This window comes from Rhinoderma darwinii, chromosome 3 (genome assembly GCF_050947455.1).
Source record: "Rhinoderma darwinii isolate aRhiDar2 chromosome 3, aRhiDar2.hap1, whole genome shotgun sequence".
Taxonomy (NCBI): Eukaryota; Metazoa; Chordata; class Amphibia; order Anura; family Rhinodermatidae; genus Rhinoderma; species Rhinoderma darwinii.
Genome location: NC_134689.1, coordinates 253,086,412 through 253,111,077, shown reverse-complemented (window position 1 = coordinate 253,111,077; position 24,666 = coordinate 253,086,412). Strand labels below are relative to the sequence as shown.

The following is a 24,666-nucleotide window of genomic DNA, read 5'->3' as shown; positions in this document are numbered from 1 at the left end:
ATTCAGGCGGATAGTAGACGTTCTGCTAACCCCCGGTTTGTCGTCGGGGATTTGGTCTGGTTGTCGTCCAGGAACTTGCGCCTTAAGGTCCCATCCAGGAAGTTTGCTCCCCGATTTATTGGACCTTATAAGATCATTGAAGTCCTCAACCCTGTATCCTTCCGTCTGGAGCTCCCCCCATCATTTCGCATACATGACGTCTTCCATGCCTCCCTCCTTAAACGCTGCTCCCCGTCCTGGTCCCCCTCGAGGATACCTCCTGTTCCTGTTCTCACCCCTGAGGGGGTGGAATTCGAGGTGGCCAAGATTATGGACAGTAGGATGGTCCAGGGCTCCCTCCAGTACCTGGTCCATTGGAGAGGATACGGGCCGGAGGAGAGGACTTGGGTACCTGCCCGTGATGTTCACGCTGGGGTATTGATCAGGAGGTTCCACCTTCTCTTCCCCACTAAACCGGGTCCCCTTAGTAAGGGTCCGGTGGCCCCTCATAAAAGGGGGAGTACTGTTAGGGATCTGCCAGGTACTTCATCTAGGTATACTCCTGGGATTAATCAATCCACACCTGAGGCCAGACCTGTTCGACTGACACCATCTCCCACCAACCAGGGTGGCAGGCTCAGGAGTGGGAGAGCCTATCGCGGCCTGGTCTGTCGGAGTTAGCTCCGCCCCCTGTCCTTTATTACCGGCCCTGTTCTCTCCCTCAGTGCTTGTAATTCTTTTGGATTCCTGGCCCCACTGCTGCTTGCTCCAGCCTGCTTCTGCCGTGCTTCTGCCTTGCTGCAGTTCTGCTTGACCTGCTTTGCTTTGCCCCTGGCTTGCTTCTGTCTCCTTGCCCGCTTGGGTGTACTCACTTCGTCCTGGTCCTGACTGTCCGTTCGCCGCTCCTTTTCCTCGTGGCGTTCCGTGGCTACTGCCCCTTCCCTTGCATGTTCCCTGTTTGTTTTCCTGTGCACTTAGACAGCGTAGGGACCGCCGCCCAGTTGTACCTCGTCGCCTAGGGCGGGTCGTTGCAAGTAGGCAGGGACAGGGCGGTGGGTAGATTAGGGCTCACTTTCCCTTCACCTCCTTCCGGCCATTACAACAGTGGTGTGCGGGTGTTTGGCCTAGTGCATGGCGTGAATGTGGTTTTGTCCGTAATTTGGCTTTGCTAGAATTATTCCCGATTGTGGTGGTTGTGGAACTTTGGGGGGATTGTCTGAGGGACAGGAGAGTGTGTTTTGTGTGTGACAATTTGGGAGTGGTTCAGGCCATCAATGCGCAGATGGCAAATTCCCCGCCAGTTGTGCGATTATTGAGACATTTGGTTTTGAGGGGGTTGGTTTTGAATTCACATTTTGTGGCAGTTCATGTTCCAGGCGTACTTAATTCAGTGGCTGATTCCCTTTCTCGTCAACAGTGGGACAGGTTTTGTCTGCTGGCGCCAGGGGCGGAGACTCATGGCCTTGCTTGCCCGGAGCATCTTTGGAAGGTGGTATGACTGTGGCAATGTCGCTAATTAGGAAGTCAGTTAGTGCGGTTACGTGGAAGAGGTACAGTGCGGTATGGCGGGTTTGGGAAGCCTTGTTGGGGATGCGCAGGTGGATATTTCAGACGCGGATCGGTTGGCCTGCTTGCTGTATTTTATAGGGAATTCTTACAGTGAGCGGGTGTCTGCATGAGGGGTCTCTTGGCGTTTGACTGCAATAGATTTTTGGTTTAGACTCAGAGGGGAGGAGGACGAGGTGACTAAGTCTTTTCTGGTTAGGCAAGCGATGAAGGGTTTCAGGAGGGGTTCCGTGTTTAGGGATTATAGGAAGCCGGTATCTTTTGATCTTTTGGAATATTTGTGAGCATTTGCAGACTGTTTGTGTGTCAGGGTTTGTAGTACGTTTGTTTACGCTGGCTTTTTCTTTAGCTTTCTTTGGGGCTTTTAGGATATCGGAGTTGGTGGCAGCAAGTAAGTGGGTGGCTGGGGGCTTATTGTTCACGGATGTTGAATTGAAAGAGTCCTACATGTCATGCTTGCTAGGCAGATCTAAGACCGACCAAGCGGGGAAAGGTTTTTTGGTGCGCTTGCATGAGTTGCCAGGACCGAGGGTATGCCCAGTTCGCTGCTTTCAAGAGTTTGTTACGGTTAGGCCAGAGGGGCTGGCATCCTTGTTGGTTCCTGCAGATGGTATGTCTTTGTCGAAATATCAGTTTGAGCAGGTTTTCAAAAAATGTATCCTGTTGTCTGGGCGGATGGGATCAGGGTATAGTTCTCACTCGTTTAGAATTGGCGCGGGCTACTGAAGCAGCTAGGTGGGGTTTATCCCTGGCGATGGTCAAGAAGGTGGGAGTCAGAAAGATACAGGATTTATGTTCGGCCTCATTTGCTTTAGGGCGGTTGGAGTTATGGGGGTTGATTTGCTTACCTTACTATTGTTCTGTGTTTTGTTCTAGGTGCGGGCCCCTGCTTTGTGTGGATAATGGGGCACTCATACGTGCACTGGGGAGGTGTTCGGGCTGATATTCGTCCGGCTGAACGACAGTTGGGCTTGGACCAATCCGAGGTTCAGGTCAGATGGTTGGGTTTGAGGGTCATGCTTTGGTGCAGTTTGTTGCCGGAACTCCAGTTTTATGCAGGTTTGGATAGGGCGCCCAATATTTTGGTCATTCACCTTGGTGGAAATGATTTAGGAATGAGGTCATCCATGGATCTTATGCGGGATGTCAAATTGGACCTTTTGCGTTTGTGGTCCTCATTTCCGGGTCTGATCATAATTTGGTCGGACATTGTTGCTCGCAAATCTGAAAAGAAAAATAGCGATGCGTTCCTCTGTTCTTCATGCAGCCCGGCCGCCGGGCTGCACTCAGAACAGAGGGATGTGTCGCTATGACAATGCACGCGGAGTAAGTATTGGCTTTTTAATCAGCACTGTTTTCCACAGGGGAGATTTTGACCGAAAATCCCTGTGGGTTTTAGGTCAGGCATGCTGCGTACTTTTACGACTCATGGAAATCCAGCCTTATTAGACTGACATTGATAAATATCATACAAGTGAGACTAACAAGCCAAGCACCTGATACAACTCCCTAGTACTTCCCTAAAAGACCAAACACAGGATATATAACAGAACAGCACTAGGGAATTGAGGTGTATTCAGACGCTGCAGTTGAGGTGTGGTTAAAAACCGCATAAAAAATATGCATTATATAAACCACATGCGTTTTTACCATAATTTTATGTTTTTTTTTTACTGCAGTTGCGATTTTAACCGCTTTGAAAAAAAAGTATCAAATAGCTATAGAAACGCATTTGGTTTTCGGATGTGGCTTTTTCATACGGTTTTAACCACACCTCAACCGAAACGTCTGAATACACCCTTACTTAGGCTGCAGAATGTGTGTAAGGGTATGTCTGACACAAGGTTCCGGTGCCTAGCTGAAGACTCAGACGCTGAGAGTCTCGATGATCGCTCAGAGGCTGGAAAGGATCTCCAGAGCCTTCCTTAAACAAATATTATGGAATCCATTGTTCAGGTTCTAAAAGCCTGATATCAAAACAAACTTGCTTCAGGTCGGCACTAGGGTAGAGCCCCTGGAACAGAGACAATCCACTCTGATTGCACACAATGCCGCACTGCAACAAAGCCTACAAATTCATAGAGTGCAAATCAACACCGCTCCCCTGGAGATAAAAGGCAAGGAAAATAGGAAGAACATAAGTATCAGAGGTACAGCTGAGAATTTTGATCCTGACGCTTTACCTAAAATTACTGTCAAGATATCTATATCTCTCCTCAGTCCTTAAAAAGCTGATGCCATCAAGATTGAACGTATCCACAGGGTTTTAAGACCTAAGCCCTCACAGGGAGCACCGTTGAGAAACAAAATTTGTGGACTATTGGCCTAACCTGATACAGCTGTTATCCTGCAGGCAGCGGGAGAACAAAATACCCACTCATACAAAGGGAATTCATACCAAAATTTACAGGATATCTCACCTGCCACCTTGACGAAACGCTCCTCACCTAAAACCCTGCTTGTTGCTCTCTGGGTGCAGAAACTGCCCTTCCGATGGCTGTTCCCTTTTGGAGTCGCCATCTCTAAGGGAGGCTACCAGATAGTCATCAGAACACCTGAGGATCTTGACAATGCCTGGGAAACCCATTACGCCATTGGATATACCCTCTTGGCTTCCGTTACCTACCATGGATAATCTACCTGCCTTACCATCTGTCGAGCTCTGGAGTGTTTATCACAACCCTAAATCCCCCAAACAGAAGAAAAATTGCATTAGAGACGGGGATCTCTGAATAAGTCATCCTGACACCTGCGTTGTGTACTCATCTCCCCTGCTGTTGCGGGTTTGTGAGTATGTACACCATATACCCTAATGCTTATAGGACTGTGGCTCTATCCTTGAGCTCCTCAAGATTGCGTTTAGTTTGGTTACGTTTTATAAGTATAAAGAAGTGAATGTACCCTCTTAGCTCTTCACAATGTATCTCAAGATGTATCCTCTTGTATTGTCAGACAGATGGTCATCCTACCGTCTAGGCATATTCCATCTATGTCTCCCCACTCCTATACTTTGCAAATGATTGTGGTGTCATAATTCTTATCTTTATACCTTCAAGCTCTGGTACTACTACTGCCATTATGCAGCAGCACTGTATTTGTACAGCACTGTGTTTGTGTTTGTCATGGGAAAAGTCCAGGCTGCTCAAAGACTTTGGAAGACACAGTTAACAGGATTCAAGCCGTGTATGAACGTAGTCCTAGTATGTCGACCAGGCTAACTAGTATGGAACTACAGGTGCCACAAACGACAATTTGGCATAGCCTACGAAAACATCTGTGTTGTAAGTTATACAGATTACTGTCACGTTGGGTTCGTGGAACCACTGGGCCGTACCACCTTGACGGCATGGCAACTGGCCAACAGGGCGAGGGTCACAGTCTATAGTCGTATAGTGTACCTGTGGCAGCTCGGACAGTAGCAAGGCAGACTCGGCTGGGACTAGGCAGCAGGTAGACGTCAGGCGTGGAGTAGCAGGACAGGCGTGGAATACAGCACAGCACGACTACAGCTCAGCACAGCACTTGGCCAGGATAGCACAGGATACAGGGAACAATGGGAACTGGAAAACACTAGCAGACCATTTACATAGACAAACTTTGGATACGACAAACAACGCTCAGGCATTGCAGGGAGGGGCACAGCCCTTCTTATAGCCCAGGGTGCTCTGGGAGCAATCAGCTCAACCTCCCACCTGCGTGTGCTTTGGCTTCTTAAGTCTGGACTGAGCTCGCGAGCGCACCCTGGTGGTCACTGTGGAATAGGACGGACGTATGTGCAGACATCTCTGGAGAGAAAGGCGTCAACTGGATGGAAGGAGTTCGAGGTCAGAGACCATGGACTTTACAATTACATCTTCTTCAGGTACTGAAACCAGACAACAAACCAAAACGCTGTGACTTTTGCATTGACTTGCAGGGCTCATTGGAAGAGGACGAATTCGCTGACAGGCTGATGATATTCAGCAATGGGGCTACCTTATTACCTCAGTGGGAAGGTCAATCCCCACAACCTTAGAATCTTTGGCTCAGAAAAACCATGTGCCTTTATCGAACACATGAGGGACTCGCGTGCAATGAGCAGGCGCAAAGTCTACGGTCCCTTCTTTTTTGTCGAGGATACTGTCACTTGCCACGGTCCCCTCTTTTTTGTCGAGGAGACTGTCACTGGCCGCTCCTACCTGGACATGTTAAAGGAATGGCTTATGCCACAGATAGAGAAAGATCTGCCAAACATAGTCTATCAGCAGGTTGGTGCAACTCCACATTTCCATTTGGATATGCGCCGATACCTGAATGAAACTCTACTAGAATGTTGGACCTGCTGCACCGGAAACGACGATTCACCAATGTTGTGCTGGTTTCCACAAACGCCAGATCTAACACCCTGCAACTTCTGTCTGTGGGTCTACATCAAGGACTCAGTGTATCTGCCCCCCCCCCCCCAGCCACAGGTTCTGAACGACCTGAGACAAAGCATCCCTGAAACAGTGGAGACCATATACGAGGATATGCTGGCAGACGTCTGGACAGAACTGGATTACAGCCTAGACATCTGCCGTGTCACCAATGGAAATCATTTTGAACATTTGTAGTGTATAGATACAACTTGGATAGATAGTGTGTCTTTTCATGTTAATAAATTTGTGTTATGTTCTCTCCGTTATGAATACCAAGGCTATAATTTTTCACCATCCTTTTTAAATCACCCTGTACTGTATTACAGATGTTTGTATTGTTTCTTATTTTCTTACACTTTAGAAAAATATACTGTACCTTGGTCTGGTATTCCCTTTCCCCCTTATTCCTTACACCCTGGTCGTTCCCTGGGTCGTACACATTATCCTTTTGTCAGAGCCCCCTCATTTGCTACAATAGCCAACCCTACTATGGAAATTCATGCCTACTGTGACAATTGCGTCCTGTAATGTCAAGGGGATGAAAAACCCATGTAAACGATCACAACTGATCTAAAAAAAAAATAACGGACATAATCCTATTACAGGAGAGCCTTTTACGTTCTTATTACTCCCACTGGTTCCACAGTACTCATGCCACTAAGGGTATGTTCACACGAGGTCATTACGTCCGTAATTGATGGACGTATTTCGGCCGCAAGTACCGGACCGAACACAGTGCAGGGAGCCGGGCTCCTAGCATCATAGTTATGTACGACACTAGGAGTCCCTGCCTCGCTGCGGGACAACTGTCCTGTACTGTAATAATGTTTTAAAAATTTTGCTATTTTTCACAAATAAACACTAAATATATCAAACAAATTTTACCACTAACATAAAGTCCAATGTGTGACAAGAAAACAGTCTCAGAATCGCTTGGATAGGTATAAGCCTTCCAGAGTTATTACCACATAAAGTGACATGTCAGATTTTAAAAAATGGGCTCTCAGCCTTAAGGCCCAAACTAGGCTGCGTCCTTAACCCCCTAGCGACATGTCACGTACATGGGCTCAGCTCCCTCCATACTCAGCGGGTGACGGCAGTGTTATACAGCCGACACCTCAATGCAACGGGCGGAATCAAAGATCACTTTGATTCCGCCCTTTAACATCTTAAATGGCATTTAAATTGTTAGAATCAGAGGGTCGCCCCCTCAAACACGCCATCGCTTCCCCCGCGACCGGTGACGATGGTTGTAATGGCAGCCTGGGGGCTTAAAAAAGGCCCCCAGGTCTGCCATATTTGTACTCCTTTGAAGTCCTGCCTCTGGCAGGGCTTCAAATGAGACTGTCAGTATCACGATATACTACAATACATTAGTATTTCAGTAAATCGTGAAAGCGATCCAACGATCGCTGGTTCAAGTCCCCTAGATGAAGTAATAAAAAAAGTAAAACACAGTTAAAGGGAATGTGTCGCTAGAAATTTTTTTTTGTTTTTTTTTTTTAGTTAAACAGTTAGTATATAAATGATTACACATTGTTCTAATTTTTTTAATTTTTTCACAAGTCAGGAAATATTATAAATTAGATTCTAATTTATAACATTTCCATGTGCTGGTCACTAGAGGGAGCAATTCCCAAAATTGCAGCATTGGCATGTGGTAAAGCAACCTCATTGCTTTATGCTGCAAAATTGGACAAGACACGCTCGCTCTAGTGTGCTCAAACAATCCCCCCTCCTTTATCCTGGCTAGTGCCAGGAGAAAGGAGGGCGTTGAATGTTCAAACCTCCTACACTGTGTGCCGCCATTTTTTTGAACGAATGCACAGTGTAGGAGTATTAGATACAGTGGTAATCACACAGTATAACACGAACATACACACCCATCACATACACAAACATAACTTACCTGCTCCTGCCGCCGCCGCTGTCTCTGCCGCTGCCTCCGCTCCCTGTCCTTGCTTCTGAACATATGGACGGTAGCCGCAACAGGAAGTAGTCATCTTACTGTCTGGCCGCGGCTTCCGGTCCACATGAAAATGGCGCCGGATGTCGCTCTGCCGAAGACCTTCCTTTTGGACTGTGTGGGAGCGGACGCATGTGCCGTTCCCACACAGACGGCGTACACTATAGTGAGTGGAACGGCTCCCGTTCGCATTCTCTATGGGGATGTATGTGCCTTAGGCCTCATTTACACGAGCGTGTGCGTTTTGCGCACGCCAAAAAACGCTGCGTTTTGCGTGCGCAAAAGGCAATTGACAGCTCCGTGTGTCATCCGTGTATGATGCGCGGCTGCGTGATTTTCGCGCAGCCGCCATCATAGAGATGAGGTAGTCGACGCCCGTCACTGTCCAAGGTGCTGAAAGAGCTAACTGATCGGCAGTAACTCTTTCAGCACCCTCGACAGTGAATGCCGATCACAATCTACACCAACCTGTGAATAAAAAAAGACGTTCACACTTACCATGAACTGCCTGCTTCCTCCAGTCCGGTCTCCCGGCCGTTGCCTTGGTGACGCGTCCCTCTCTTGTCATCCGGCCCCACCTCCCAGGATGACGCGGCAGGCCATGAGACCGCTGCAGCCTGTGATTGGCTGCAGCCTGTGCTTGGCCTGTGATTGGCTGCAGCTGTCACTTGGCCTGAATTGTCATCCCGGGAGGTCGGACTGGAGGAAGAAGCCGGGAGTTATCGGTAAGTCAGAACTTCTGTTTTTTTTTTACACGTATATGTATATTGTGATCGAAAGTCACTGTCCATGGTGCTGAAACAGTTTAAGTCTTTCAGCACCGTGGGCAGTGACTGTCTCCTGACGTCGCGTACCCGAACATTTTTTGCCGGGTTCGGTTAAAACGAGTTCGGCCGAACCCGGTGAAGTTCGGTGCGCTCATCTCTAATTTGACACTCCGTTTGGATGTTTGTAACCAGAAAAGCACGTGGTGCTTTTCTGTTTACATTCAGGAGTTTGACAGCTCTTGCGTGATTTTCGCGCATGCAACGCAGGACCGTCAGTGTGGCATGCGTTGTTTTCACGCACCCATTGAAGTCAATGGGTGCGTGTTGCGTGAAAAACGCAAGAATATAGAACATGTCGTGAGTTTTACGCAACGCACTCACGCTGCGCAAAATTCACGCATCGTCTAAACAGCCCCATAGACTATTATAGGTGCGTACGACACGCGTGAAAAGCACGCGCGTCGCACGCGCGTATAATACGCTCGTGTAAATGAGGCCTTATTCCATCTCTGAATCGACACATACAGAGATGAAAGAAAAAATGGCAGCCCCCATAGAGAAGTAAAAGAAAGAAAAAAGTAAAACACAAAAACACAAATAAATAAAATTTATTTTAATAACATACTAAAAGCAATAACATATAAAAAAAAAATTTCGTGACACCTTCCCTTTAAAGTTGTTTTATAATGTTCGAAAAAATAAAAATATTAAAAGTTAAAAAAAAAACCTTTTCCCATATTTTCCCTAAAGCTATGTTAAAAAAAAATATAAGTTAACATAACTCATATTGCCGCGTTCGTAAAAGTCCAAACTGTCACGCTATAGCGTTGTTTAACCCGCTCGGTGAACGCCGTAAAAAAAATCTATATATATAAAACATGCAAATTGCTTTTTTGTCACCTTAGCTCTAAAAAAAAATATAGAATAAAAAGTGATCAAAAAGTCGTATGTACCCCAAAATGGTATCGGCGAAAACTACAGCTCGCCCCGCAAAATTTATGCCCTCACACCGCTAAATTGATGGAAAAATAAGAAAGTTATGACACTCAAAATATGGTCCTCAGAAAAAGCATGATTGAACAGCAGCACACGTCTCCCAAATTTCAATCAATATGTTCTTTTATTGGTCAAACATCCAGTAAAAAATGGCAAAGTTTCGATCCGTGACAAGTGGAGGGTTTTTCTCAAGCCTGAGGCCATTTTTTACTGGATGTTTGACCAATAAAAGAACATATTGATTGAAATTTGGGAGACGTGTGCTGCTGTTCAACCACGCTTTTTCTGAGGATTACATTACGTCAGACTGGGTTTGTCTGATTTTACAGCGTGACACCGCTCCTGATATCGGGATTTGTGCCGCTTCAAATATTTTATTTTTTTTACTCAAAATATGGTGAGACAAAACATTTTTTTTTAGCAAATAGATTTTTATTTTATTAAAAGTGGTAAAACATAAAACAAAACATGTAAATTTGGTATCGCCGTAATCGTATCAACTGTAGAATAAGGTGAATATGTAGTTTTTACCACCTGATGGACACCGTGAAATCAAAACCTCCCAAAAATGGCGTAATCGCTGTTTTTTGACCATTTCACCCCACAAATAACTTTTTTCAGTTTCCCAGTAGTTTGTGCGCTACAATAGTGTCATAAAAAACTACAACTTGTCCCTCATATGGCTTTTTCGACGAAGAAATAAAAAAGTTATGGCTTTTGGAAGGCGGGGAGAAGAAAAGAAGATGAAAAAACTCAAATTGGTCTTGTCTTTAAGAGGTTAAGGTCTAAACAAGCTTGGTCATTAAGGGGTTAAAGGCTATGTACATTTTTAAATAAAACAGTGTATCAGTGTGATTGCTGCAACTTAGTAATTCGTTTTTTCGTTATTAAAAATATTTTTTTCTTTTTCAGTTACAGCTGCTTTGTATCCTTTATACAGAGCAGCTGTATCTTGCGCTGAAACCTAAATCCATCTGGTTAGCGACACTAAGGGTATGTTCACACGTTCAAAACTTCTCAAAATACGGAGCTGTTTTCAAGGGAAAACAGCCCCTGATTTTCAGACGTTTTTTGAGCAACTCACGTTTTTCGCGGAGCTGTTTTCATTGGAGTCTATGAGAAAACGGCTCCAAAAACGTCCCAAGAAGTGTCCTGCACTTCTTTTGACGAGGCTGTAATTTTACGAGCCGTCTTTTGACAGCGACGCGTAACATGACAGATCGTCGGCACAGTACATCGTAAGACCCATTGAAAGTAATGGGCAGATGTTTGCCAACGTATTGGAGCCATTTTTTCAGACGTAATTCGAGGCATAAAACGCCTCCATTACATCTGAAAATAGGTTGTGTGAACCCAGCCTTACGGGTTCAATGAAAGCGGGAGACACGCAGGATCCACCTGTTATCGATCAAATCTAAGTTATGAACTTAGGCGTGATCGATAACCGCTCGATCCTGATACACGGTTTTATTATTTATTTTTTAAATCATTTTCAAAGGTGTACATGGCCTTTAAACTATTAAATCTGGAAAGTGTGGTGCCAGGGTTCACTGGGGGAGGAGGGCTGCTGGGACTCAGCGATCCACAGTAATCAGTGGGGGGAACCGAAGAGCAATTCTTCTGCAGTGCCACCACAGATGAAATCAATGAGCTATGTATGTAATGCTCGGACGTAATAGGTCCTCCAAATGAGAGTATTTTTTGTACTTTTATGGAGAATTGATGTCGAGAATGTCATAAGAATATTTGCCTATGAATTAGTGTTTAGACACCAGTGTAGAAGTTTTAAGGCAATTATTCAGCACAACCATAGTACAAATAACACAGGATAATAATGGCATATTTCATTCACAAAACTTTTGGAACAACACCTGACTGTGATACTTTTCACATAAAGTCCAATGTTTCTTATTGTGGGACATGATTACATTTGAGCAGAGGGCAGGGTAAGTACAGTCATTGACTCTCTCCAAGTCACCAGGTAACCTGGTTTGTCTCAAACAAACAGAAGCCAGGTGAATGTGATCCTTCCGTCTCCACCACTCCCTGCAGGTGTATAAACTTAGTGATGACAGACAATGAAGAGGAGGAATACAAGTGAGGAAAAATATGAGAGCACATATAAAGACATATACCAGCAAAGGAAAAGCACTGCAGAATGATGTGGACATGAAATAAGCTTAAATTGTGACGCTTTCATCATGCCAGCTCCGGCAGCACCCCAGGTAGTTCCACCTGGACCACCTCGCTTGCGGTTAGATGACAAGGTGTTGGCTCTAGAGTTTAATCTTTTGGATGCTCAGTTCAATGAGCCAGGAAAGTACAAATTGCTTCTACGTGTAGAAAATCCTCTGCTGGATGATTCAGTGGAAGGTATCACAGTGAAGGTCAACAATGGAGACGTGATTCCGAGGTGTGAGGCCGAGACTGACACTGCAGAGCAAGAAGATCTTACAGATACGATGGCATTTGACAAAAATAACTTTTTATTTATATTGCCAAAAGGTAACATACAAACACAATGTTATTCTCAAGATTGTTACAGGGAAAATAGTAAAAAAAAAAAACACAAGTTTTAGGGTCCATCAGAGTGGGAAGAATAATTCTCTTTTTCACCTTGTAGTATTATGTGGGATGGCGCGGACTGTATACCAAGTTCTGTGTTTATTTGATGTGATATTTTAGAGTATAACATAAGAGTGCTTTTTTTCTATGGTCTGACCAAAAAAGATATGCAATGTTAAATCCAGTAGATTCTTTGAAGTATAAGTTAAGTTTCGTTTTCATATATTTTATCAACTAACGCTGTGGCACAACTATTGCGTTAACATTTTTAATCCTGTTTATCGCTTTTTTTACTTTTCCTAATTCTTTTGTTTTCTTTGTTCTATACAGGACTATGTAAAAATGATAAACACCATGATGTACGCCTGTGCATTGATGTTTTAAAGTATGGGTCCGGCACACCTAAAGATGGGAAAAAAGTGGGACAAGCACTATTCGCCATCTACCCACGCCCTAACCAACCTCGCATTAATCTACGAGCTGCTCCCTTCGAGCCCCTTTACAAATATCAAGGAGTGCTGGCACTTTTACGAGTTGCAGGGGATCATATGGCAATGCACTGTGGACGTCTTGCATACAGTGTGAGCTTCCGGGAATACCAACCCCCAAAAATTGAAGATATTTCTAAACCAGTCTCTCCTATACCACCCAGTGTGAAAGCAGGCATCTCTAAGCCTACTACGCCAAGACTTAACACCTATAAGCAAAGCACTCCTAATACAGCACCGACATCTTATATCTCTCATTCAGAAGCCATCAGATCTGATCATCATTATCTTGGCACACCAACCCCAAGAACACATCTTGTCTCCAAAGGCCTATCAGACCATAAATCTTCAGATGATAATCCTAATGATGATGAAGAAGAAGTAGATAAAGTAGAAAGGATGTCCTCACCAGAACTCGAATCATTGCAAGATGAGGTAAGGACTGACAGAAGCAGAACTTTAAGTAACTGGGCCCCAGTGCAAAATCTGTGATAGAGCCCCCAAACATTTGGGTCACTCAGGCTTTTGGGCTTGAGTGCCCACCCCACTGCAAACTCTGAACCCCCTATTGCTACTCTCCTGAGGCACGAGAACAGGGCTGGTTTTAGGCAAAGTGTGGCCCTGAGCAAAATTACAAGAGGGGCCCCAAATTTAAAAATAATGTACTAACAACGTAGTTACATTCAGTCAATTTGGTAAATAAAAACAAATATAAATTTGGTATCGCTGTTGCCCTATTGACCCACAGAATAAGGTTAACATGTCATTTTTACCACACGGTGAACACCGTAAAAACAAATCCCGACAAAAAAAATGGAGGAATCACTGTTTTTTCTTCACATTCCACCCCACAAATAATTTTTTTTCAGTCCCAGTACATTATATTGTACAATAAATGGTGCCATGAAAATCTACAACTCGTCCTGCAAAAAACAAGCCCTCATACGGCTATGGAAAAATAAAAAAAGTTGTAGCTTTTGGAAAAGTGGTGAGGAAAAAACAAAAGCGAAAATCCGAAAAATGGCTGCAGCGGGAAGGGATTAATCAGGTCCCCTAATCACACTCACTGATCTACAGAACAGAAACCTCTTCTCTTACATTACTTTACTCTGGCTGTATAGTATTATTGCAGCAATATATATTCAGACCACAGATAATATATATCACAATAAGGGCTTATTCAGACGAACTTATAATACGTCCGTGCAACGCGCGTGCTTTTCACGTGCCTCGCACGGACCTATGTTAGTCAATTGGGCCGTTCAGACTGTCAGTGATTTTCACGCAGCGTATGTCCGCTGCGTAAAACTCACGACATGTCCCATATTTGCCCGTTTTTCGCGCATCACGCACCCATTGAAGTCAATGGGTGCGTGAAAACTGTGCACGGCACACGTATGCCCTTCCGTGTGCTGCGCGTGATGCGCGCTACAGTAATCAAAACTATGAATGAAAACAGAAAAGCACCACGTGCTTTTCTGTTTACAAACAGTGTCATAATGGTGGCGGCTGCGTGAAAATCACGCAGCCACGCATCATATGCTGCTGACACACGGAGCTGTTATGGAATTTTTATGCGCAAAACGCCGCGTTTTTTGCGCGCGCAAAACACACACACACGCTCGTGTGAATCCGGCCTTACAGAGAATGTTTTTAAGAAAATTCAGACCCCAGATCAGACAACTGCTGCAGCCAGGCCATATAGTACTTAACCCCTAGGCGCACCACTATGCAACAGTACTCCCTGGTGGCCAGTGTCTTAGCGCACCAGGATGTACATTTACGGCGTGGATCCCGGTGCACACTGGCGGGTGACAGTGTGCACCGGGAGCCGGGATCTCAGCTGTCCCCGACAGCTGACACACCACTGTTGCCTATCAGCAGCTCATCTCCGCTGATTTCGGCAATCAACCCCTTAAATGCGGCGATCGATTGCAATCGCCGCATTTTAGGGGTTTCTAGCACATCGGCAGACCACACGATGAAATCGTGAGGTTTGCAGATGGTTAGCATGGCAACCGGAGGCCAAACAATGGCCTCCTTGTCTGCCATGTACGGAAGCCTATCAGGTCCAGCCTCCTGATAGGCTTCCTGTCAGAGTGACAGGAAGTCACTGTATCGTTCCCGATGCACACTGTCGATGACAGTGTGCATCGAAACCCGGGAGGTCAGCTGTCTACGACAGCTGACACTCCACTGTTACCGATCAGCGGCTCATCGCCGCTGATTTTGGCAATTAATCCCTTAAATGCGGCGATCGATTGCGATCTACGCATCTAGAGGGTTTGTAGTACATCGGCAGGCCCCATGCAATCATGGGGGTTGTCGATGTGGTTGTTATGGCAACCGGAGGCCAGATAATGACCTCCGGGGCTGCCATGTATGGAAGACTATGAGGACCAGCTTCTAGCTGGTTTTCACAGGCTTGCTGTCAGAGTGACTGTGAGGCTGGGTTCACACAACCTATTTTCAGACGTAAACGAGGCGTATTATGCCTCGTTTTACATCTGAAAATAGGGCTCCAATACGTCGGCAAACATCTGCCCATTCATTTGAATGGGTTTACCGACGTATTGTGCAGACGACCTGTAATTTACGCGTCGTCGTTTGACAGCTGTCAAACGACGACGCGTAAATTGACTGCCTCGGCAAAGAAGTGCAGGGCACTTCTTTGCAACGTAATTTGAGCCGTTCTTCATTGAACTCAATGAAGAGCAGCTCAAGATATACGAGTGTCACAGACGCCTCGTATATTACGAGGAGGAGCATTTACGGCTGAAACGACGCAGCTGTTTTCTTCTGAAAACAGGCTTTCATTTCAGCCGTAAAAGCCAGCTAGCGTGTGAACATACCCTGACGTCACACTTGGAAAGGCAGAAGGAGAATATCACAGCACTGGAGACCCAAAGCAATATGCAATATAGTGAGTGCAAGCCTCAAAGGGACCTGATCCAGAGTCCCACAAATGGAATCCAAGAAAACCTTTTCAGTTCAACAGAACGTTTCAGTCCAACAGGACCTTTCTCAAGCATCAAATGCTTGTGAAAGGTCCTGTTGGACTGAAACGTCGCACCTGTGGGTGAATAAAATTCCAGTTTTCTTGGATGTGCTGCCTTGCTGCTTTTTTCTGACTTCACACTGACAGTTGGAATACATTACACTACATAGGTAGTGTAATGTATTTTAGCAGCGATCAGTGCTGCAGGTAAAAAAAAACAAAATGTATAAAGTAAAATAAAAAGTTAATAAAAATGTTTTATAAAAGTGTAAAAATGTATTATATTTTTTTCCTATAACAAGTATTTTATTAAAGGAAAAATATGAAAACTTTAAAAAAAAGTACACATATTTGGTATCACCGCTTTCGTAATGACCCAAACTATAAAACTATAATGTTATTTTTCCCACACGGTGAACACAGCAAAAAAAAGAAATGTAAAACAATGCCAGAAACACTATTTTTTTGGTCACCACCCCTCCCAAAATATAGAATAAAAAAGGGATCAAAAAGTCGCATATACCCCAAAATAGTACCAATAAAAATTACAACTCGTCCCACAAAAAACAAACCCTTACACAGACTTTTTGACTGAAAAATAAAAAAGTTATGGCTCTCAGAATATGGTGACACAAAAAATAAATTATTTAAACTTTTTTTTTAAAATATATTCTATATAAATTTGATATCACCGTAATCGCATTGAGACGCAAAATAAAGATAAGTTGTCTTTTTTACCATACGGTGAAAGCGGTAAAAACAAAACCCAAAAAACAATGGAGGAATCACAGTTTTTTCCAATTTCACCCAGCAAAAATATTTTTTTCAGTTTACCAGTACATTATATAGTACTTTAAATGGTCTCAACAGAAACTACAACTCCTTCTGCAAAAATAAGCCCTCACACCGCTCTATTGACGGAAAAATAAAAAAGTTATGGTCTTTGGAATGCGGGGAGTGAAAACGAAAATAAAAAAGAAAACAAAGGATTAGTCATGAAAAGGTTAATTAATTTCTAATAAAACATTTATGACCACATATGGGGTATTGTCATACTCGGGAGAAATCGCTTTACAAATGTTGGGCGGCTTTTTCTCCTTTATCCCTTGTGAAAATCAAAAAAAAATTTGCCACCACATGACCTCTTCAAACCTGACTTGGTGCCTAAAATATAATCTAAAAAAAAAGGAGGCCCCAAATTCCACTAGGTGCTCCTTTGCTTCTGAGGCCTGTTCAGTCCATTACCACTCTAGGGTCACATGTGGGATATTTCTAAAAACTGCAGTACGGATGTAGCCATCTTTAACTTGATTCTGATAACTTGCTGCAGTGTGATATCACACAACAAAAGCCATTGAAAAAGTCCAGATAAGAGATCTAGTCATTGTTAGTTTAATGCGTTAAAAGTCAAGGTAAATACGGCTACATCTGTATCTGTACAATAAATATTGATTTGCGTTTCTCTGGTAAAACCTTCTGTGTTAGAGGAAAAAAATTTATTACATAAGAATTTCGACCTAAAAAATGAAATTTGTAAATTTCACCTCTACTTTGCTTTATTTCCCATGAAACGCCTAAGGCTGGATTCACACGAGCATGTTCGGTCCGTAAAGGACGGAACGTATTTCGGCCGCAAGTGCCGGACTGAACACACTGCAGGGAGCCGGGCTCCTAGCATCATAGTTATGTACGACGCAAGGAGTCCCTGCCTCGCTATGCGACAACTGTCGCGTACTGTAATTATGTTTTCAGTACGGGACAGTAGTTCCACGGAGAGGCATGGACTCCTTTACGGACTGAACATGCTCGTGTGAATCCAGCATAAAGGGTTAAGAAACTTTTTGAATTCTGTTTTGAATACTTTGAGGGGTGCAGTTTTTAAAATGGGTGATTTATTGGTTGTTTATAATATATAAGGCCTTCAAAACCACTTCAGACCTGAACTGGTCCCTGTAAAAATAGCCTTTTGAAATTTTCTTGCAAATTTGAGAAATTGATGCTAAAGTTCTAAACCTTGTAACGTCCTAGAAAAATAAAAGGACATTCAAAAAACTCTGCAAATATATAGTACACATATGGGAAACGATAACTAGTGACTATTTTGTGTGGTATTACTATCCGTTTTACAAGCAGATTAATTTAAATTTAGAAAAATGCACAATTTGCAAATTTGCTCAAAATGTTGGTGTTTTTCACTAATAAATATTGAATTTATGGACCAAATTTTTCCACCAACATAAAGTACAATATGTCATGAGAAAACATTCTCAGAATTGCTTGAATAGGTAAAAGCATTCCCAAGTTATTACCCCATAAAGTAACACAAGTCAGATTAGAAAAAATCAGCTGTGCAACAAGGCCAAAACAGGCTGCGTCCTGAAGGGGTTAAAGGGGTTGTTCTGTCAGGCAACTAATGACCTATCCACAGAATAGGTCATCAGTATATGATTGTGCGGGGTCCAACACCCAGTCCCCGCACGATCAACTGTTTCGGCTGCCTCCGGGCACCGGATGTTATGCAGTGTACGGAGCCGGAAGCAGAAGGCTCCGTACACTGCATAGCGGCCGTGCTGCAGAACTGCAAATCTGCTCCTATTCACTTGAATAGGAGCAGAGCTGCAGTACTGCAGCTCGGTCGCTATTCTGTTTCCGGAGCCATCTGCTATGCCCAGAGGCAGTCAGAGCAGCTGATCGGTGCAGTGTCCGGGTGTCAATCCCCCACCGATCATATACTACTGATTTATCCTGTGGATAGGTCATCAGTTGTCCGTGCCCGGACAACCCCTTTAAGGCCTTGTTCACATCAGCGTCGGGCATCCATTCATGGGTTTCGTTAGACCTTTCCGTCGGAGGAACCCATGAAGGAAAGCCAAACGGAAACCATAGCTTCTATTTGAATTAGGCTGGATTCACACGAGCATATTACCTCCGTAATGGACGGAACGTAATTCGGCCGCAAGTCCTGGACCGAACACAGTGCAGGGAGCCGGGCTCCTAGCATCATAGTTATGTACGACGCTAGGAGTCCCTGCCTCTCCATGGAACTACTGTCCCGTACTAAAAACATGATTACAGTACAGGACAGTTGTCCCGCAGCGAGGCAGGGCCTCCTAGCATCGTACATAACTATGATGCTAGGAGCCCGGCTCCCTGCACTGTGTTCGGTCCGGGACTTGCAGCCGAATTATGTTCCGTCCATTACAGACGTAATATGCTCGTGTGAATCCAGCCTTACTATTGATTTCAATGGTAATGCTTTCGTTGCAAATGGATCCGTTTGTCTCCATTCCGTAAGGTTTCCGTTTTTTAGCGGAGACAATAGCGTAGTCGACTGCACTATTGTTTCCACTAAAAAAACTGAATCTTTACGGAACGTAAACAAACGGAAACCAACTGCAATGAAAGCATTACCATTGAAATCAATGGTAATGCAAATGGAAGCTATGGTTTCCGTTTGGCTTTCTGCTCATGGGTTCCTCCGACGGAAAGGTCTAACCGAACCCATAAACGGAAGCCATGAACAGAACCTGACGCTGATGTGAACGAGGCCTTTAAGAGTATATATGCAGCTCTCATATACAGTCTTTATCACTATTTGGCCTGGCTTCATGGTATTATTGTAAAAACATGTATTCAGACAGTGTATGAATGCAGCACACTGCCATAGAATATTTGACTTTGTGGTCAAAGTGACTTAAATCTGGGGTTTGATTCTGAGCTATAAGGAGGAACATATAATATCTGTGTATGATATGTGTATGAAATGGGTATGATACACACATATTATATGTACCTCCTCCTTGCTCAGAATCAAACCCCAGATTTAAGTCACTTTGACCACAAAATAAAATAAATAAATCAAACCCAAGAGATTATATTCTATGGCAGTATGCTGCCTACGTATAAATGTACCTCCTCCGCTCCTGCCTGCTATACTCCCTCTGGGCACCTGTTTACTGTGTACTGACACTGCCCAGCATACACGACGTCATGATGCTGATAGCATTAGTAAAACACAGTACGTATGCCAGGACTCGGAGGAGACAGTCAGGTGGAGAGTCTCTACCATAGAATCAGCACGGAGGAGCGCTGTACCGCCGATATTATCTGTGATAATATCGGCGATCCAGTGGTGCTCCTCCATGCTGATTCTATGGTAAAGACACTCTACCTGACTGTTAGGGTATGTTCACACTGCCTATTTTCAGGCGTTTTTCGGGCCGTAAATGCCCCGAATAATGGATACAAATATGGGGCATGAGCGCCTCCAAACATCTGCCCATTGTGGAAAAACTGTGTTTCGTTCCCACGGGCTGTTTTTATGGGCACCGTTTGTAAAAATGGTGCATAAAAAACGCCCCATAAAAAAGAAGTGCATGTCACTTCTTGAGCCATTTTTGGAGCCGTTTTTCATTGTCTTAATAGAAAAACAGCTCCAAAACCGGCCATAAAAAAAGCATCAAAAAATGCTTGATGTTTAAAAAACGGCTGAAAATTAGAGGCTGTTTTCCCTTGAAAACAGCTCTGTATTTTATAGCTGTTTTTTGTTAAGCGGGTGAACATATGCTTTTCAGCTACCCGCCATCTTGCTTTTCACGGATGGGCAGCTGAACAGCAATACTAAAGGAAGGGGCCCCATTAGGGACGGTGGCCCTAGGCAATTGCCCAATTTGACGCTCCCTAACGCCGGCCCTGCCTGAGAATGATGGACTATTAGTATATTGAAAATTGTGTTCAGCCAGGATCACACATGTCGTTTTTAATGCAGTCAGTGGCGTAACTACCGCTATAGCAGCCGAAGCAGCTGCTACGGGGCCCACAGCATGAGGGGGCCCGTGCCACCCGCCGGCACTGGCCCCCCCATGGCCGGAGGCTCCGCTAGCAGCCGCTATGGCTGCTACAGCGCGACGCCACAGAAGGGGTTGTTCCTACAAAAGACATGCATCCCCTATCCACAGGATAGGGGATACATGTGTGATCGCTGGGGCACCCAGCGATAAGGAGAATGGGGGACCGAAAGTCCCCCGAAGTTCTCCATGACAAACCTCAGACTTCCGGGGTCTGTCTGTAGCTCCATAGAAATGAATTGTGCACTGGTCGCGCTTGCGCGCATGCGTGACCAGCGCACCTTTAATTTTTATTGAACTGCGCAGACTTCGGAAGTCCGAGGTTAGTCATGGAGAACTTGGGGGGACTTTCGGTTCCCCGTTCTCCTTACCGCTGCCAGCGATCACACATCTATCCCCTATCCTGTGGATAGGGGATACATCTCTTTTGTAGGACAAACTATAGGCCGTTTTTTTTTTGGGGGGGGGGGCTATGTGGCGTTATCTACAGGGGGGTCTGTATGGCGTTATCTACGGGGAGGGTTCTGTATGGTGTTATTTACAGGGGGGTCTGTATGGCGTTATCGACAGGGGTGTCTGTATGGCGTTATCTACAGGGGTGTCTGTATGGCGTTATCTACAGGGGGGTCTGTATGGCGTTATCTACAGGGGGGGTTCTGTATGGTGTTATCTACATGGGGGTCTGTATGACGTTATCTACAGGGGGTCTGTATGGCGTTATCTACAGGGGGGTCTGTATGGCGTTATCTACAGGGGGGTCTGTATGGCGTTATCTACAGGGGGCTGTATGCCGTTATCTATAGGCGGGATTGGGGCTGTAAGACGTTATCTACAGGGGGCTGTGTATGGTGCTATCTATAGGGGGCGCTGTGTGGTGGAATCTATAGGGAGGCACTATCTACAAGGGGGGGGTTGTGTGATACCCAGCGGAGGGGGGGGGGCCCAGTCAAAAGTTTGCTATGGGGCCCATTCTTTCCTAGTTACGCCCCTGAATGCAGTTTTTGGCTCTGTTTTTTAGCCAATGCCAGAAAGCGATCCAAATGAAAGGTATAAAGAAAAGACTGATGCTCATCTCCTTTCTTTTGTGTCCAGAAAACAGCTCTGTATTTTATAGCCTTTTTTTGTTAAGCGGGTGAACATACCCTTACTGCTTTTCAGCTACCCACCATCTTGCTTTTCACGGATGGGCAGCTGAACAGCAATACTAAAGGAAGGGGCCCCATTAGGGACGGTGGCCCTAGGCAATTGCCCAATTTGACGCTCCCTAACGCCGGCCCTGCCTGAGAATGATGGACTATTAGTATATTGAAAATTGTGTTCAGCCAGGATCACACATGTCGTTTTTAATGCAGTCAGTGGCGTAACTACCGCTATAGCAGCCATAGCAGCTGCTACGGGGCCCACAGCATGAGGGGGCCCGTGCCACCCGCCGGCACGGGCCCCCCATGGCCGGAGGTTCCGCTAGCAGCCGCTATGGCTGCTACAGCGCGACGCCACTGAAGGGGTTGTTCCTACAAAAGACATGCATCCCCTATCCACAGGATAGGGAATACATGTGTGATCGCTGGGACGCACAGCGATAAGGAGAACGGGGGACCGAAGGTCCCCCGAAGTTCTCCATGACAAACCTCAGACTTCCGGGGTCTGTCTGTAGCTCCATAGAAATGAATTGTGCACTGGCCGCGCTTGTGCGCATGCGTGACCAGCGCACCTTTAATTTTTATTGAACTGCGCAGACTTCGGAAGTCCGAGGTTAGTCATGGAGAACTTGGGTGGACTTTCGGTCCCCCGTTCTCCTTACCGCTGCCAGCGATCACACATCTATCCCCTATCCTGTGGATAGGGGATACATCTCTTTTGTAGGACAGACTATAGGCCGTTTTCTTTTTGGGTGGGGCTATATAGCGTTATCTACGGGGGTCTGTATGGCGTTATCTACAGGGGGTTCTGTATGGTGTTATCTACATGGGGGTCTGTATTACGTTATCTACAGGGGGTCTGTATGGCGTTATCTACAGGGGGTCTGTGTGGCGTTATCTACAGGGTGGTCTGTATGGCGTTATCTACAGAGGGGTTCTGTATGGCGTTATCTACAGGGGGTTTGTATGGCGTTATCTACAGGGGGGACTCTGTATGGCGTTATCTACAGGGGGAACTCTGTATGGCGTTATCTCCAGGGGGGGGTCTGTATGGCGTTATCTACAGGGGGCTGTATGGCGTTATCTACAGGGGGATTGTGGCTGTAAGACGTTATCTATAGGGGGCTGTGTATGGTGCTATCCATAGGGGGGCGCTGTGTGGTGGAATCTATAGGGAGGCACTATCTACGAGGGGGGGGTTGTGTGATACCCAGCGGAGGGGGGGCCCCAGTAAAAAGTTTGCTGTGGGGCCCAGTCTTTCCTAGTTACGCCCCTGAATGCAGTTTTTGGCTCTGTTTTTTAGCCAATGCCAGAAAGGGATCCAAGTGAAACGTATAAAGAAAAGACTGATGCTCATCTCCTTTCTTTTGTGTCCAGTTCTGTCTTTGGCTCAAAAAAACGGAGCTAAAAACTGCATGAAATCTGCACGTGTGTGATCCTGGCCTTAGTCTAACTTTTGCCAAACTATATTTACACGATAGAGGGGAAAGCCATAAAATAATATCACTTTTGTCTGATCATGTACATATAATATTGAGCCATAAATGTAATGATAGAAATTGGTAATCTGTTTAAGGCTCTATTTACACAATGTTTATGGGCTATGTCCGAATTAAACGTTTGTTCAGCAAAAAAAGTATCCAAAAGTATCCTGTGATGTACCCATATGTTTCTATGTTCCAAACTTAATTCCAAGAGTGTCCTTTTAAACGTTTCACATCTGGGTACTGTTTCTTGGCAATATTGAAAAGCGTAGGCAATATTGATTGTGGCAAAAAAGTCTATGGCAGATGTCTGCAAATATATTGCCACAATCAGTTCTGATTAATGTAAATTAGTTTTGTTGGTATTTCGCTCGTGCTGGTGAGGTCTGGATCTAAGCGAATGATTTCCATGATTCCACAAATGATTTTTCAAACTACCGATCATTTGTTGGTGCTATGAAAAATCATTCAATAACTACACAGGCCTTTAGTTACAGTGAAAAGGACCAAAGAACTCATTGCCGACCAGGGCCGGTCCTAGGATGGCGCCCTGTGCGAAATGATCTTTCGGCTCCCCACCCCATCATTAAAAAAAAAATGCCCCATAAAAAAAATTATAATGCCCCTTTAGTGCCCCCATACAGTATAATAATAATATTTAATAATATAATATATTACAACCCCTTCAAGGACACAGTATTTTGTCCTCTAATTGTGGCCACAGTATTATGCCATCTGTAGTACCCCTACAGAGTATAATGTCCGCTTAGTGGCCCCCACACAGTATAGTGCCCCCCTGTAGATTTTACCATACAGCCTCCCTGTAGACAGTGCCATAATTCCCCACCTCCTTTTTGTAAATCGTGCCATACAGCCCCCACCTCCCCCTTGTAGACAGTGCCATACAGTCCCCCACCTCCGCCTTGTAGATCGTGCCATACAGTCCCTGCACCTCCCCCTTGTAGACAGTGCCCCCAAACAAAAACAAAAATTGTACTCACCTAGGCCCCATTCCCATGACGAACTGAGCTGCTCCATAGTATCCTAGTACAGAGTTTCCCAACTTTTTCGGACTCGAGGCAGCACTTGAAAAACAAAATTTCCTCAGGGCCCCCCTACCAAAAATTGTTTTGAGAAAGACAGAAAACGGCTAAGAACAAGCACTACACTACACTAGGGTACGTTCACACACGTTTTTTTGTAAGGCAAAAAAAATCTGCCTCAAAATTCCTTCAGCAACTGACAGCGTTGTGTGACATTTTTTTGTATTTTTTCTTAAGCTGTTGAAGCGAATGCAAAAGACGCAGGAAAAAAAGCTCCAAACGGGCGCCGCAGGTATTTTCTGCCTCCTATTAATTTCAATTGGAGGTCAGAGGTGGAAACCACTTGAAGACCATCAGCCCACCACTCACAGTAAAATGACCATCAGCCCCCCACTCACAGATTCCCCCTGTAGGTAGCGCCACACAGCCCC

The 24,666-nt window shown here is 45.0% G+C and overlaps 1 protein-coding gene across 1 annotated transcript in view; it reads left to right on the top strand.

Annotated features, from left to right (window-relative positions):
• The first annotated feature begins 11,872 nt into the window (after window positions 1-11,872).
• The window catches only part of CCDC33 (coiled-coil domain containing 33), a 111,804-nt gene continuing 99,010 nt past the window's right edge, over window positions 11,873-24,666 (top strand). The window contains exons 1-2 of the mRNA XM_075857754.1: window positions 11,873-12,176; window positions 12,567-13,159. Of these exons, the coding sequence (XP_075713869.1) occupies window positions 11,873-12,176; window positions 12,567-13,159 (897 nt within the window). The remainder of the gene's footprint in view (window positions 12,177-12,566; window positions 13,160-24,666) is intronic.